This window comes from Rattus rattus, chromosome 5 (genome assembly GCF_011064425.1).
Source record: "Rattus rattus isolate New Zealand chromosome 5, Rrattus_CSIRO_v1, whole genome shotgun sequence".
Classification (NCBI taxonomy): domain Eukaryota; kingdom Metazoa; phylum Chordata; class Mammalia; order Rodentia; family Muridae; genus Rattus; species Rattus rattus.
This window is the reverse complement of record NC_046158.1, coordinates 133,762,239-133,777,214: the sequence shown is the minus strand read 5'-3', so window position 1 is coordinate 133,777,214 and position 14,976 is coordinate 133,762,239. Positions and strand designations below refer to the sequence as shown.

The 14,976-nt window shown below is 46.8% G+C and overlaps 1 protein-coding gene across 2 annotated transcripts in view; it reads left to right on the top strand.

Annotated features, from left to right (window-relative positions):
- The first annotated feature begins 6,920 nt into the window (after positions 1–6,920).
- The window catches only part of Snta1 (syntrophin alpha 1), a 30,411-nt gene continuing 22,355 nt past the window's right edge, over positions 6,921–14,976 (top strand). For both annotated transcript variants that reach the window (XM_032904493.1, XM_032904492.1), the window contains exons 1-2: positions 6,921–7,339; positions 10,859–11,044. In XM_032904493.1, coding sequence (XP_032760384.1) covers positions 7,048–7,339; positions 10,859–11,044 — 478 coding nt within the window. In that variant the 5' untranslated portion in view covers positions 6,921–7,047. The remainder of the gene's footprint in view (positions 7,340–10,858; positions 11,045–14,976) is intronic.

Genomic DNA, 14,976 nt, shown 5'->3' with positions numbered 1-14,976 from the left:
GGGCCTTGCGCCACTAGGCAAGCGCTCTACCACTGAGCTAAATCCCCAACCCTAACATTTTCCATGTATTATGGACGTCATGAAGGATGCCTGCCTTCTCTTGTGCTACCAAAAATTTTAGTACTTTTCCCTCATTCATTCTTCTTGTCTCTCTCTCTCTCTTTTTTTAAAACATGGACACTGTTTGCCCAACACATAATTTTCTTTAAAAGATTTATTTTATTTATTATACATAAGTACATTGTAGCTGTCTTCCGACACACCAGAAGAGGGCATTGGATCCCATTATGGTTGTGAGTCACCACATGGTTGCTGGGAATTGAACTCAGTAACTCTGGAAGAGCAGTCAGTTCTCTTAACTGCTGAGCCGTCTCTCCAGACCACCCAACACACATTTTTAAATTATATTCTTATTTATGTATGCACGTGCATGTGTGTACACATGCTTGACACTTGAGCGTTGTGATGGTTTTTGTATGGAAACAACCTGAAGGGGCAGGTTCTCTCCTGCCACATGAGTCTTCAGGATCAACCCTTCAGGTCATCAAGTTTGGTGGCAGATGCCTTTACCCACTGAGCAATCCTACCTATTTCATAGGATTCTAGAACTTGGATGGCCTCACCAATATCCCATGTATATTAGGAACAGTTTTTTTCCCTCATTAAAGGTAGCTCTGGCTGGACTGGAACTCAATATGTGGACAGGCTGGTCTCCAACTCATAGAGATTTGCCTTCCTCTGCCTCTGGTTGCTGGGAATAAGTGTGTTTATTACCACATTAGGCAGAAGAATCTTAATTTTTATTGAGATTTTAATTTTGATGTGTATGAGTGTTTGCTTGAATGTCTGTGCACCGCCATCATGCAGTGCCTGTGGAAACCAAAAGTCAAGGGCTGGACATGGTGCCATACACCTGTAATCTTAGTTGGGAAGGTAGAATTAGGAAGATCAGGAGTTCGAAACCACTGTTGGCTCCTTAGTGAGTTCAGGCCAGCCTGGCTCTATGAGACACTATCTCAAACAAACAAACAAACAAACAAACAAACAAACAAAACAAAAACAGAAATAGAAAAAACCATTTCCGGACTATTGTCTCACTTCCATTGGGCATGTAATGGGCAATACAATTATTCAGAGAACTCTGGGGGCTGGAGAAATGGCTTGTCAGTTAAGAGAAGGCTGCTAAGACCGAGGTTTAATTCCCTGCACTCACATGGGAGCTCACGGCTGTCTATAACTATAGTTTCTGGAGATCCGACACAGACGTGGATGCAAGCAAATGTCAGTGCACATAAAATAAAGATAAATAATTAAAAATTAAAAATGGAGGGGACACTTTGTAGGAAATGCCACATCTACATTTAGTCCGTTCTCTTTTACTGGCTTGTGTGAACACCCTTTCAGCTGTATTGAGACTTTGCCATTGCCATTTTAGGCTTAAAATCAACTCAACGACCTCATTGGCTTGATCTACTGCTTTCCTGCCTTCACTTGTTTTTGAAACAGCTGTTCACTTACCTTGTACAGGCTGGAATTCCATATCACTACAGAGGAGGATCTGTCAGAAACGTTAGATTCTTTTCTTTTCCTCCCACTCCCTGACCCCTTGTCTCCCCAACCCTACCCCTGCAACTTTTGTTTTTATTTTTTTGGTTTGGATTTTTCCAGACAATGTTTCTCTGTGTAACAGTCCTAGCTGTCCTAGAACTCAATTTGTAGACCAGAGTAGCCTCGGACTCATAGATATCCTCCTGCTTCTGCTGGGATCAAAGGCTTGCACCACCATGCACAGCTTTTTGGTTTGTTTGTTGTTACTGTTGTTTGAGACAGCATTTCACTGTGAGTCTCTGGCTAGCCTGGAATTCACCGTGTAGGTTAGACTGGCCTCCAACTCACAGAGTTCGGGAATAAAAGCAGGAGTCACAACACCTGGTCTCCTTTTTCTGTTTGGAGAAAGGGTCTCTTGTATTCTCTACTGACTGTCAACTCATTTTGTAGACCATGGCCTTGAACTCCTGATCTCCCTTCTTTCCCATACAGTGCTGGTATTCCAGGAATTTTCCACCATGTCTCATCTCCTCTCCTTTTCTTGCCCCTTTCTCCCTTCCCTTCCTTCCCTTCCTTCCCTTCCTTTCCTTCCTTCCCTTCCTTTCCTTCCTTCCCTTCATTTCTGTTCCCTTCCCTTCCTTTCTCTTCCCTTCCCTTCATTTCCCTTTCCTTCTATTACCCCCTCCTTTTTTTTATTTTTTTATTTTTTTGAGACAATCTCATTATGTAGCCTTTTCTGGCTTGGAACTCAAGCTGCCCTTAAACTCATAAAGCTCTATCCTGCCCACCTCCACCTCTCAAGTGTTGGTATTCTTTTTATCTTACATTTTTTTTGAGATCTATTTATTTATTTGTATTATTTACTTATTTACTTTTTATTTATTTTTGCCCGCAGATATATTTGTGCCCCACAGCACCACATGCATTCCTGGTGCTTACAGAAGCCAGAACAGGGTGCTGGATTCTGGGAAGGGGAGAGTTGTTAGCCATCATGTGAGCTCTGGGAACCTAGGCCTTCTGGAAGGATGATCGGTGCTCAGGGACGTCGCTCTAGTCCCTTAGAGAAAAATATATTCTCTCTGTTTGTGCATGTGTGTGCACTTCAGGGCAAGAATGCGTGCATGCTATGCATGATATGTGCATACAGGAGTATGCACCATGGAACATGGAGGTCAGAGGACAACTCTGGAATTAGTTCCCTTTCTACTTCACATGTGTGAATTCTGGGGAATAGAACTCAGGACACAAAGATTGTATAGCAAATTCCTTTACCCTCTGAGCCATCTCGCCAGCTCTTTTTTTCTTTTTTGAAAACTTAATTTAAAAAAAGTCATTGTGTGAGGCCTATCTGTGAATGGGAGACATTTTTCGGAAGTTGGTTCTCTTCTGCCACCTTGTGGGAATCGGTGGACTGAACTAAGTCATCAGTTCTGTACACAGGCTCTCCAGCCAGTGAGCAATCTTACCTGCCCACTTTCGGTTTGTTTGCTTTTGTTTTTATTTTGGTATTTACTTATTTAATATGAATACACTGTAGCTGTCTTCAGACACACCAGAAGAGGGCATTGGATTCCATAACAGATGGTTGCGAGCCACCGTGTGGTTGCTGGGAATTGAACTCAGGACCTCTGGAAGAGCAGTCAGTGCTCCTAACTGCTGAGCCATCTCTCCAGCCCTATTTGTGAGTTTTTAAGACAGGCTGTTTTACATGCCTGGAGTTGTAGCCCAGGCCTTTAATCCTTGTGTTTGGGAGGAAGAGGAAGGCAAATCTCACTGAGTTTGAGGCCAGCCTGTTCTACAGAGTGACAGCCAGAGCTGCATAACAGAGAAACCTCATCCCAAAATACAAAACTATTACTATGTAACCCAGGCTTGCCTCAAACCCACAGCAGTCCTCTCTTGAGTGCTGGGGTTGTAGAGAGGCGTGACAGAGCCTCATTGAATCACTATACTCTGGGTTCCAAAGCCTTTTGCTCCTTTCCTGGGCTGTCTAGCAACTGGCTCGATTCAGACATCTCACATGCTAAGAGAATTTGAACTGTAGACTTTAGAATTTAGCATGAAGGAATGTTAGCATCCTAAATCCCGGCATTTAGAAAGCAGAGCCTTCATATGCTACCAGATCCAACTGATTTCACCTGATCTTAGGTAAACTGCCCTACCTTGAACTAACTTTCTTTATTTCTGTTGGTCTGTCAATCAGTCTGTCTGTCTGTCCACATGTGGGCCACAGAGTGCTTGTGGAGGTCACAGGGCAGTTTTGAGAGTTGGTGCTCTCCTCTCTGGCAGGTCACTAGGCTTGGACATGGGCCTTTGCTCCTGAGTAGTTTTATCAGATCCCTGTCTCCTCCCCCACTCCATAGAGTTTCATGGGGTCTAAGCTGCTTTCCAACTCCCGATCCTTCTGCCTCTATCTCTTGAGTGCCACCTAAACCAACCAAACCCCTCTGCAGTGCCTGGGACAGCTGTGTCTCTCGCCTCTGATCGTCGGTCTCAGCAACAAGAGACAACACATTCCAGTTAATAGCCATCTCCACCACCCATGCCCACAAAGAGGGGCCCAGGCCCACCACTTTGCTGTTTTCCTTTGAGACACTTGGAACTTTCACCTCAGCCTCCTGAGTGCTGACCATAGAGAGCACTTACTGGGGTGATGCACCCAGTCACGGTGGGTGGTTCTCATCCTGACTGCTGGGAGCACAGGAGCCCCTGCTCCCTGGCCTGGAGCCTGTGCAGAGGAAACTCACCGTCTGATTGGGATTTCATAGTTGCTCTCATAGCGTGAGCCAGCATGGCTTCAGTGGCTGGCAATTGTCTTGTGTTTTTTCTTTTCCCAGCTCCTCCTCCTATCTCTTTGGAGTGAACCAGTTTTGTCTGGGAGCTTTGCCCAGGGGTTTGGTAGGTAGCCAGGCGTGTGTGTGTGTGTGTGTGTGTGTGTGTGTGTGTGTGTGTGTGTGTGCCTGTGTATGGTCAGTTTCTGGCTACAGCTGACTAAGTGGGGGAGTAGAGCATTCCTCTGGCTACACGTTGGTAGCCAGCAGGGCAGGGAAGCAGATGATTGGCATCACATGCTGCGATTGTGGCCACACCCGACACACACTTTCTGGTTCTATACTTTCTCCTTCTCTGCTAGCTGCTTGGCATACAGATGCTTACTTGCCCACTTCCCCTTTCCTCAGCTCTGTCCACAGAGAACATTCCCCAGGGGAGGAGTTCTCTATTAAGGTTCCTTCCCAGGAAGTCTGTCTGGGCTTCATTAAGCAGGGCAATACGTGGGGGGACTTTTAAGGATCTAATTCTAGACTTGGTCTTGGGAAAGGACCTCAGTTCCTGGTGATGTGTGCCCCCTTCTCATTTCCTTCCCTTCTTTTTATTTTAATGAATAATTTTATTCATTTACATTTTAATGTATTTTTATTTATTTTTATTTTTAATTTTATTTTTTTCTTTTTTCTTTCTCTCTTTCAGAGTGGGTTTCTCTGTGTGGTCCCAGTGGACCTAGAACTCACTCTGTAGACCATGTTGGCCTCAATCTCAGAGATTCACCTGCCTCTGCCTTGCTGGGATCAAAGGTGTATACCACCACTACCACCTGTTGCTGTATTTTAAAAATTATAAACAGGGTCTCACTCAGTTGCCCAGGCTGGCCTTGAACTTGTGATTCTCCTGTTTCAGGCTGAGTATCTGAGATTACAGATCTTTCTCAGTAGGTCTAGCTTGTCCTTCAATATTTAACTTAAAGTCTAGAGTTCAATTCTAAGCATATATATGACAGCTCAAAACCATCTTTTTTTTTTTTTTTTTTGGTTCTTTTTTTCGGAGCTGGGGACCGAACCCAGGGCCTTGCGCTTCCTAGGCAAGCGCTGATCAAAACCATCTTTAACTCTAGTTTCTGGGATCTGATGCCCCTCTTCTGGCCCTCGAGGACTGACTTTATGTGGAGCACAGACATCCGTCAAGGCAAAACACCAATCCACATAAACATTAGAATAATTTAAAAAAAGTATAACCTGGAACTTGCTATGAACTCTAGCTAGCCTAGAATTACTTCATGATCCCCCTGCTTCAGTCTCCGAGTGCTGTGATTACATATGGCATCTTGCTTGGTCCAGTAAGTACTCAAGAGCGAACAGTGACATTATCTCCTGCTGTTATGCACGTAGCACACTGGAGTAGGAGGGAAATGAGCTTGGAAGCCAGAAAGACCCAGGTTAGAAGAGAGGTCTGCTTTTAGTGCTTGTGTGTCTCAGTTTCCTCATCAATAAAATCGCAACAATGTGGGCTGGAGAGATGGCTCAGCGTTTAAGAGCACTGACTGCTCTTTCAGATGTCCTGAGTTCAATTCCCAGCACTCACGTGGTGGCTCACAAGCATCTGTAATGAGATCTGCTGCCCTAAAGAGTAAAAAAGATAGTAACAATGTATCGGTTATGCAGGATTTATACAAGGCACAAATGATAGCATAGATCAGCCAGTCCATGTGCCATGCAAACATGGAATAAGTGCCATACATGTATGTATGTATGCATGTATGCATGTAACACATGTCTTTATTTATTTTCATTATTTTTGTGTGCACGGGTGTAGGTGTTTGCAATGTGAATAGAGGTTCCCAAGCTAGTGGTCTCAGATCTCCACGGAGCTAGAGTTACAAGTGACTGCGAGCTGTGAATTTTACTCTGGTCCTCTATAAGAGCAGTACATGCTCTTAACCTTTGAGCCTTCTATCTCTATCTCTTTATGTCTTTTTATTTTGTATCTTTTAAAGGCAGGGTCTCATGTAGCCTAGACTGGCCTCAAACTTGCAGATCCTCCAGCCTCTACTTCCAAGTGGTGGGACCAAGTCCTCAAAGGAGTGGCGTTTCTCCTCCCGGTGGGTAGGGTAGACCTACATCTTTAGAGGCCGCACCCTCAAGCTGAGTCACGCCCACAGACCTCCGCTGGTACCCTCTCCCTATGGCACACATCTTCCCTATGGGAAACCATCTTCTTCCTTAGCTCATTTAACTCTGTCTGCAGAGTCCCTGGAGCCTACCGTCCCGCCACAGGCAGCTCTGCCCCAGGACCCTTGATTCTTTTTTTTTTTTTGTCCTTCTGCTTCCACGAGCTACACACAGTCCAATCCTCGACGGCACACAGAACCGGATTCTTGTGTTGCCCCATTCACAGAACCCGGCCCCCTTTATGTTCCCGAACAGCACCCCACCCTCATCCTCCTCTAACTGTGGCCTTGCGGGAACGCGGTTCTGACCCACTCCTAAGCGATCCCCGCAGCACATCCTTAGATTACCGGGGAGCGTCTCTTCAGTTTCTCCCAGGGCCCCGCCCCCGTTAGCACCGCCCCCGACAGCCTGTCCTGCGAAGCTCCGCCCCCGAGGCCCGGGGTAGGGTGGCGGCTGGCTCTGCTGCCCCGCCGCCCTCTGCCCTGGGCGCTGGGTCGGAGCGGGCCGGGTACGGCGGGACCGGGCGAGCGCAGCGTACTGGGACTTCGAGGCGAAGATGGCGTCAGGCAGGCGCGCTCCGCGCACCGGGTTGCTAGAACTGCGCTCCGGGGCGGGCTCCGGGGCGGGTGGTGAGCGGTGGCAGCGGGTGTTGCTCACTCTGGCGGAGGACGCGCTGACCGTGAGCCCCGCCGACGGCGAGCCCGGCCCGGAGCCCGAGCCCGCGCAGCTCAACGGCGCCGCTGAACCCGGCGCGGCGCCCCCACAGCTGCCAGAGGCGCTGCTGCTCCAGCGGCGCCGCGTGACGGTGCGCAAGGCCGACGCCGGCGGGCTCGGCATCAGCATCAAGGGTAGGTGCGGGGCACCGAGGGCACGGGGTCGTGTTGTCTGTGTCGCTGCGGAGCTCTCAGGGGTCACGGGGGCTGGCAGGGCACTGAGACTAGGTAACCGAAAACCTGTCTAGGGTGGAGCAGAGTCTCCGGGGGAGGAAGGAACAGAGTGAGGGAAGAGCACCAAGGTCGGAAGGGGCTTGGGGAGTTCGGGTGTCTTACAGGAGACTCAGAAGTGTGGAAGGATGGGGCCTCACCAAGGACATAGGTGCTTAGTTCGGTTTTGAAGCAAAACCGTAGCTATGGGTACCAAGGGCAGGAGGGTCCTCGGGAAGACAGATGGGGAGCGGGGGCGGCGGCGAAAGGAAAGGGAATTGAGACCTGGGACACTGCTAGGACAAGGGGGAAGTCATGAGACACAACCTAGGTGAATAGGTAAAGGCCTGGAGTCTGGGAGCTCAATGTGGGTGCCAGGGATGGATAGGAGGCACAGGCATGGTAACAGAGAAGGGGCCAGTAAGGACCTAGACATCTTGGGCTCCCGAGGCTGTATGCCCAGGCTGGGAGTCCTAATGGAGAGAATGAACCCAGAGTTGCCATTCCTTCCTGAGAATTCTTAGTTTTCAAGACTGACAATTGTTTGACATGGTCTTGTGTATCCCAGGCTGGCCTCATAGACACTACGTAGCAAAGGAGACCACCGAATATCTAATCTTCCTATCTCCACCTCCAGAGGGTTTGGGATTACTGGGATGGGCCACTAAATAGGTTTATGTTGTGCTGGGGATCAAGCCTAGAGCTTTCTATACGCTAGGCAAGCACTTTACCAAGTGACGACTTCTCCAGCTCATTCAGGCAGCCATCGGAGTTCTAGAACTCTGTGAACATCCACAAGTCACTTCCCATTTGAGTCTGGTTTGGTAACTATAGGATGAGGAAGGGCTTGCCAGCATGTGTGGGAAAAAGAGGCCAGGAGGGACTCCCAAAGCAACTAAATGTGGCGCTTAAAATCTATGTCGTACCTAGCTGCTGGGCTTACCATTCCTGACCCTCTGTCTATCAGATTGAAAGTGTCGATGCATTCTCAGGCCTCCTGGAGGGAGCTGTGTTTATTGGTACCTCGCTTAGATCCTTTGGCCCAGGTTAGGGAATGAGCATGGTGGTGAATGCCACTGTGCGTTAGGTGCGTTGAGGTGAAATACACTCAAGGTCTATTTCATCTTGACCATCAATGGTGAAAGGTGAGTTTAGTCATCAGTGGCGAGTTTAATCTCCAGTTTTGCAGGTGAAGAAACTGAGACTCTGAAGGGAAAATAATTTCCCCAGGATCAGTTAGCGAATGGCAGAACCAGGATTTAAATCTTAATTATAGAGCATTATTGCCCTAAAGACCGTCTGGGGAATCCGTCCATGGAGTACCCTTCCCAGGCAGCCAATCCCAAGAGTCAAAACAGGGAGCAGGCACCAGCTTTCATTCCAAACTCTATGATAGGCCCAGGAAACAGACCAATTAAAAAAAATACACTCAAGTGTGTCAGAGCAGGAAGGAACTAAAGTTCTATAAAGTTCCACTTTGTGGACAGACAAACCAACCCTCAGAGGAGCAGGGTCTTGCCAAGGTACAGGGACACAACTCAAATCTGTACTTCCAGGTGTTGGAAGGACATGTTTATGGGACTTCGGGGAAAGTAACAGTTTCATCCAATTCTTCCTGGATTGAAGACTGTGCTCCTGTTGCTATGGTAACTTCCCTTCTGGGGTCCAGCTGAGTCCGTAAGGCAGCTGGGAATGGTCAGAGCTTCAAATGCAACTGAAGTCCCCACTTTTAGGTGGGGGAGGCTAGATATAAATAGAAACACCTTCCTCTCCTAGGCCTCAAGCCTTGTGCAGTGCCACGAGCAACTGTCGGGCCTGGGTGGGGGTTGGGAGAGGTGTTCCAGGCTCAAATGTCACCGACTTATATAACCTTGAGACAGTGACCTCTTGCTCTGTGCCAGTAATCTCTCATCACTGTACTTTGAGGATGGGCCAGGAATATGACAGTCAAGGGTCTGACTTGAGTCTTTTGGAGACTGTGTCTGGCTGTGTAGTTGGTACTGTCCTGAAACGTCGTATGTGTAAAGGGGTGGTCTTGAATGTGCCAACCCACACATAATCATTTATTTTTTTGCCACCCCAGTACTGGGATTAAAAGCAAGTATGACTATGCCCAGCCCAGCTGACTATTTTAAGACATTTGGTCTGGGTGTGGTGGCAAATGTCTTTAGTCTTAGCACCCCAGAGGCAGAGGCAGGTGGATCTCTCTGAGTTTATAGCCTGTTGAACATAGTAAGTCCCGGGCCCCTCAGGGCTGCATAGTGAGATCCTGTCTCAAACAAACAAACAAGCAAAAGGCATCTGAGGGTGGGTGAAATGGCTCAGAAGCAGTGCTTCTCAACCTTCCTAACACAGCAACTGTTTTATACAGTTCCTCATGCTGTGGTGGTCCCCAACTATAAAACTGTTTTCATTGTGACTTCATAACTCCACTTTTGCTACTGCTATGAATAATAATGTAAATGTCCAATATAAGGGATATCTGATATTCAGTCCCCGTGAAATGGTACTGGCCTGACCCCCTCAAAGGGGAGGAGGCCAGGGTGAGACCCGCTGGCTCAGGAGTAAAGGTGCCCTGCTGCCAAGACTGATGAGCAGTTTGACCCCAGGACCCAGATGGTGGAAGGAGAGAACCAATGTCTCCAAGTTGTCCTCTGATCTCCACATATGTGCTAAATATAGCGCATGTGTGCTTGAATGCATGCCTACAGACACAAAGTAAATAAATACGTTACATTTTTAAAATGATGGCATTTAGGATTTTAATAGTAAAGTAATCCAGTAAAACGTATTCCTTTCTTATATCAGCGATGAAGTTAAGATATGCTTTTCAAATCTCTAGAATTTAAAGCCTCCCCTTCTAGAGTGACTCCTGGTTAACAAAGCCCATTTAATTGATTAATTCAGTTTTGAGATGACCTTATATATCCCCGGCTGTCCTTAACCCCCTTCCTCTGTCTCCGTTTCCTAGGGCTGGGCTAGCAGGCATTCTATACCACACCCAGCTCTGGATTAAAACTCGGTGGTTATAGAAGAGGGCCTTTCAGCCATAACAGTCACTGCTACTCTTAAATCCAGATTGAGGGTTATCAATAAATTCTCATCCTGTGAGAACTTGCTTAAAATATAAGACATTAAAAAAATCAATAGCGCAGTGAACACACGAAACATTTAAACAAAAGATCCAGAGCCAAACTACAGTGTTACAGATTCAGAAAATATATTATTAGCCTGTCCGGCTATATCTCTAGGTGGCTCTGCACCCAAGGGAATCCATTCCTCCCCAAGCCCCCTGAACGCTGGGATTATGGTCACGATTCTCCTTGCCTTTACTTCTCATTTTCACGCCTCTCTTCCCAGCATGGAGTCAGTTTCGCCTTGACAAGTTTCCCAAGGCTTGAAGCACCTGCCTCAGTTTGCTCTTCCTTTTGTGCCTGTGTGCAGGGGGCCGGGAAAACAAGATGCCTATTCTCATTTCCAAGATCTTCAAGGGGCTGGCAGCAGACCAGACGGAGGCCCTCTTTGTCGGCGATGCCATCCTCTCTGTGAATGGTGAAGATTTGTCCTCTGCCACCCATGATGAAGCAGTACAGGCCCTCAAGAAGACAGGCAAGGAAGTTGTGTTGGAGGGTAAGTACTGGAGTACAGGACCCAGAGGGCTGCGAAGGGTTATTTTCATTTCTTTTCTCCTTCTCCAAGGCCCCAAGTGGCTCTAGTTTGGCCTTAAGGGGATGTGGGCATGAAAATAGAATCAGGACCTACCTGGGGTCGGTGTGGGCTGCTGGGAGGAGAGTAGGCATGGAACTAAGTAGTATTTCCTCTTTCTCACCCATTAGTAGTGTGGTCTTGGATAAATCACTTCATTTCTATGAACCTTAATCTCCTCTTTTAGTGGGGACATAGCTCCCGGCTCTCTGGGATGTGCTGCCTGTTGAGTGCTAAGTCAAAGATGAGAGTGAGGACCCAGGAAGAAAAACTAAGATTCTTTGCTGAAGGGCCACCGTAGCTTTTAATCTCAGGCTCTTTTAGCATCCAGGGATCCTGAAATCCTGAGATCCGGCCAGTATGTAGTGTCCTATCACATCCAGTGAAGATCAGCGTTTTGAGGAGAGCCTTATTTGGCTGGTTCTCTGCAAAGCTGTTCATGAGTGGTCTTGAAGAGTCTCACTCGGGGTTGGGGATTTAGCTCTCAGTGGTAGAGCTTGCCTAGGCAAAGGCCCTAAGTTTCAGTCCCCAGCTCCGGAAAAAAAAAAAAAAAAAAGAGTCTCACTTTCCTCAGTTCTCAGTTTCTCCATTGTCCCCCCCCACCCCCGAAAGCCTCCTGATGTGGTTATCTGCCTTTTGACACTCTCAGGAGATTTCTGCTTTGCTCAGCCTTTTCCTCGAACTCCACTGTGTCAGCTCCAGTCTGTAGGGGCCCGAGGAATGCAGCTTTGGCCTCTTGCCCAGAATAGGAATGGAGAGATGGCGGAGGCCGACGGACAATACCATGGCTAGTGAAGCTGCTGAAGTCAGTCCTGGACCCCAAGCCTGACCTTTCTCCAAAGGGTCTTCAAGATGACACATACATAAAGAGGCTTTGGGACCCTGGGTGACCTTTGCCACTTTAAATTTTTTTTGATTTGTTTATTTTATATATGTGAGTACACTGTCAATGTCTTCAGACACACCAGAAGAGGGCGTTGAATCCTATTACAGATGGTTGTGAGCCACCATGTGGTTGCTGGGATTTGAACTCAGGACTGTTGGAAGAGCAGTCAGTGCTCTTAACCACTATCCCATCTCTCCAGCCCCCTGACCTTTGCTACTTTTAAAGATTAATTTTGATCTTATTTGAATGGGTGTTTTGCCTTCTTGTACATTTGTGCACTCTGCTGTGAATATTACCTGGGTCTTCTTTTGATCCACTCTTAGCTATTGTCCCAGACCCTCATTGGCTTGGTTTCGATAGTGTCTCATATAGCTCAAGTTGGCTTTGAACTCCCTATGTAACTGAGGATGACTTTGAGCTGCTCTTCTTCCTTCCACCTCCTGAGTGTTAGGATTACTAGTGTATGTAGTATTGATATCAATCAGTTCTATATGTAACCCCCCCCCCCCCCCCCCCCCCCCCCCCCCCCCCCCCACGAGGCAGTGAATACCAGCACTCACAAGCAGAAAGAAACAGGAAGATTTTTTGTGAGGGGTCAAGGGCAGCCCTGTTCTACCTAGGGAGTTCAGGTCAACTATACTGCATTTGTGAGACCCTTTCTCTAGGGAAAAACAAAAAGGGGTTAGTGGAAAAGATGGTTAACATTGTGCCTCTTCTAGAGGATTAGGTTTGATTCCCAGCACCCACATGGTGATTCACAATGATCTGAAACTCCAGTTCCAGGGATCCAACACCCTCTTTTGACCTCTGGGGGGGCACCAGGCATGCAAGTGGTGCACATGCATATGTTCAGCCAAAATACGCACATAAAAATAAGAAAATGCATAAATCTAATATAGAAGGCAGCATTCTACCATGAATTATATCCCCAGCCTCCATCAGTCATACTTTAACAGCAGAGTCAGCAAACAGGATCATACATGTTATGGATGTAAGAGACTTCTCCCTTCAGACATCTTACCGTTTTAATGTTTATAGTCAGTGATGCAATTTGAAACAATTGATATTCATCAAAATGTCACATTTTATTGTATTTTTAAGGGCGTAGGATTTATTTTAAGCTTATGGTTTGATGGGATAAAGTAAAAGAAATGACAGGAAGACATGGCTGAGTTTATGGCAGCAGGAGCGCGCACGGGACTGTTCACATCTAGATGGATTGCTGGATTGCCCTGCAATGGACGGTAAAGCTCCTTCAGCTTCCATTGCTTGAGATTCTTTGTTTGTTTGTTTTGAGAGAGGGTCTCTCTATTTAGTCCTGGCTGTCCCAGAAATCACTATGTAGACTAGGTTAGCTTTGAACTCACAGAGATCTGCCTGCCTCTTGCTCCCGGGTGCTGGGATGAAATCTTAGAGAGTAGATGGCAAAGTGTTACTGGAGCTATGTTTGGAATCCATACCCTCTCACCTTTAGGTTGAGAACAATTTGTTTGTAGCACATATGTCATTCTGAGAAGGCTGGGTGATTGGCATTTGGTGGGAGGAAGAAGCAGGAAGATCAAAACTTCAAGATCATCCTTGGCTAGGCCAGCCTGGGTCTGCTCGGGGAGGGGTGTGAGGGAGGGGATAGAGGGAGCAGAGAGACAGCTCAGTGACTGCTTGATGCTCTTTCAGAGGACCCAAGTTCAGTTCCCAGTACCAAGATTAATGGTTCACAACTGCCTCTAACTCCCCCTCTAGGGATTCAGTGCCCTCTTCTGGCCTCCATGAGCATGTGGCACATATAGACACAGACATACACAAAGACATACATACATACATACATATATACATACATACATACATACATACACACACACTTCTTTTTTGTGACCTCTTTTTTCTTCTTCTTCTTTTTCTTCTTTTTTTTTTTTTTAGAATTATTTATTTATTTCAAGTATAGGACACATTGTAGCTGTCTTCAGACACACCAGAAGAGGGGCATCGAATCCCATTACAGATGGTTGTGAGCCACCATGTGGTCACTGGGAATTGAGCTCAGGACCTCTGGAAAAGCAGCCAGTGCTCTTAACCGCTGAGCCATCTCTCCAGCCCCATACATACACTTCTTATTAGAAGAATAATAGCAGCTGGTTGTAGTGGTACACACTCTTTATTCTCAGCACTCAGAGATACAGACAGGTAGATTTCTATAAGTTTGCCAGGTATACATAGTGATAGATCAGCCAAGGCCTACACAGTGAAACTCTGCTTCAAAAAGCAAACAAAAGAATACTAACCCAAGAGATACTTGAAGCATCTCCCACTCCTTTGTTTTATGTTTTGATTATTCGATGTGGTTTCAAGTAGCCCAGGCTGACTTTGAACTCCTGCCTTCGTCTCTTGAATATGGAGGTTACAGGCTATACCATCATGCCTAGATTTTTGTTTTTGTTTTTTTAAAGATTTATTTATTATATGTAAGTACACTGGAGCTGTCTTCAGACACACCAGAAGAGGGCATCAAATCTTATTACAGATGGTTGTGAGCCACCATGTGGTTGCTGGGATTTGAACTCAGGACCTCTGGAAGAGCAGTCCGTGCTCTCAACCGCTGAGCCATCTCTCCAGCCCCATGCCTGGGTTTTTGTAAAAAAATTATATTTATTTTTAATGATGCATATAAGTCTCTCTACTGCCTGTGGAGGATTATATAAATTAATCACTGTGTTCTGCTCTCCAGTTTGTCTTACTTGAATTCTCATTCTCTCTCTCTCCCCCTTTCCAGCTCCCTTTAGTGTTGATGTAGTGGTGGTGGTGGGCGTCCTGGAGCTGAACTTAAAAGTTCACACATAATAGGTGCTTTCCCACCACTGAGCTCTGTTCCCAGCCATGAAGTCTTTTTGACCTGGTCTCTAGGCCAGCACCTCAAGGAGAGGGGGAGTTCTCTTCAAGGCAGACAACAGTCTGACATGGAGGGAGGGGTCTTGGG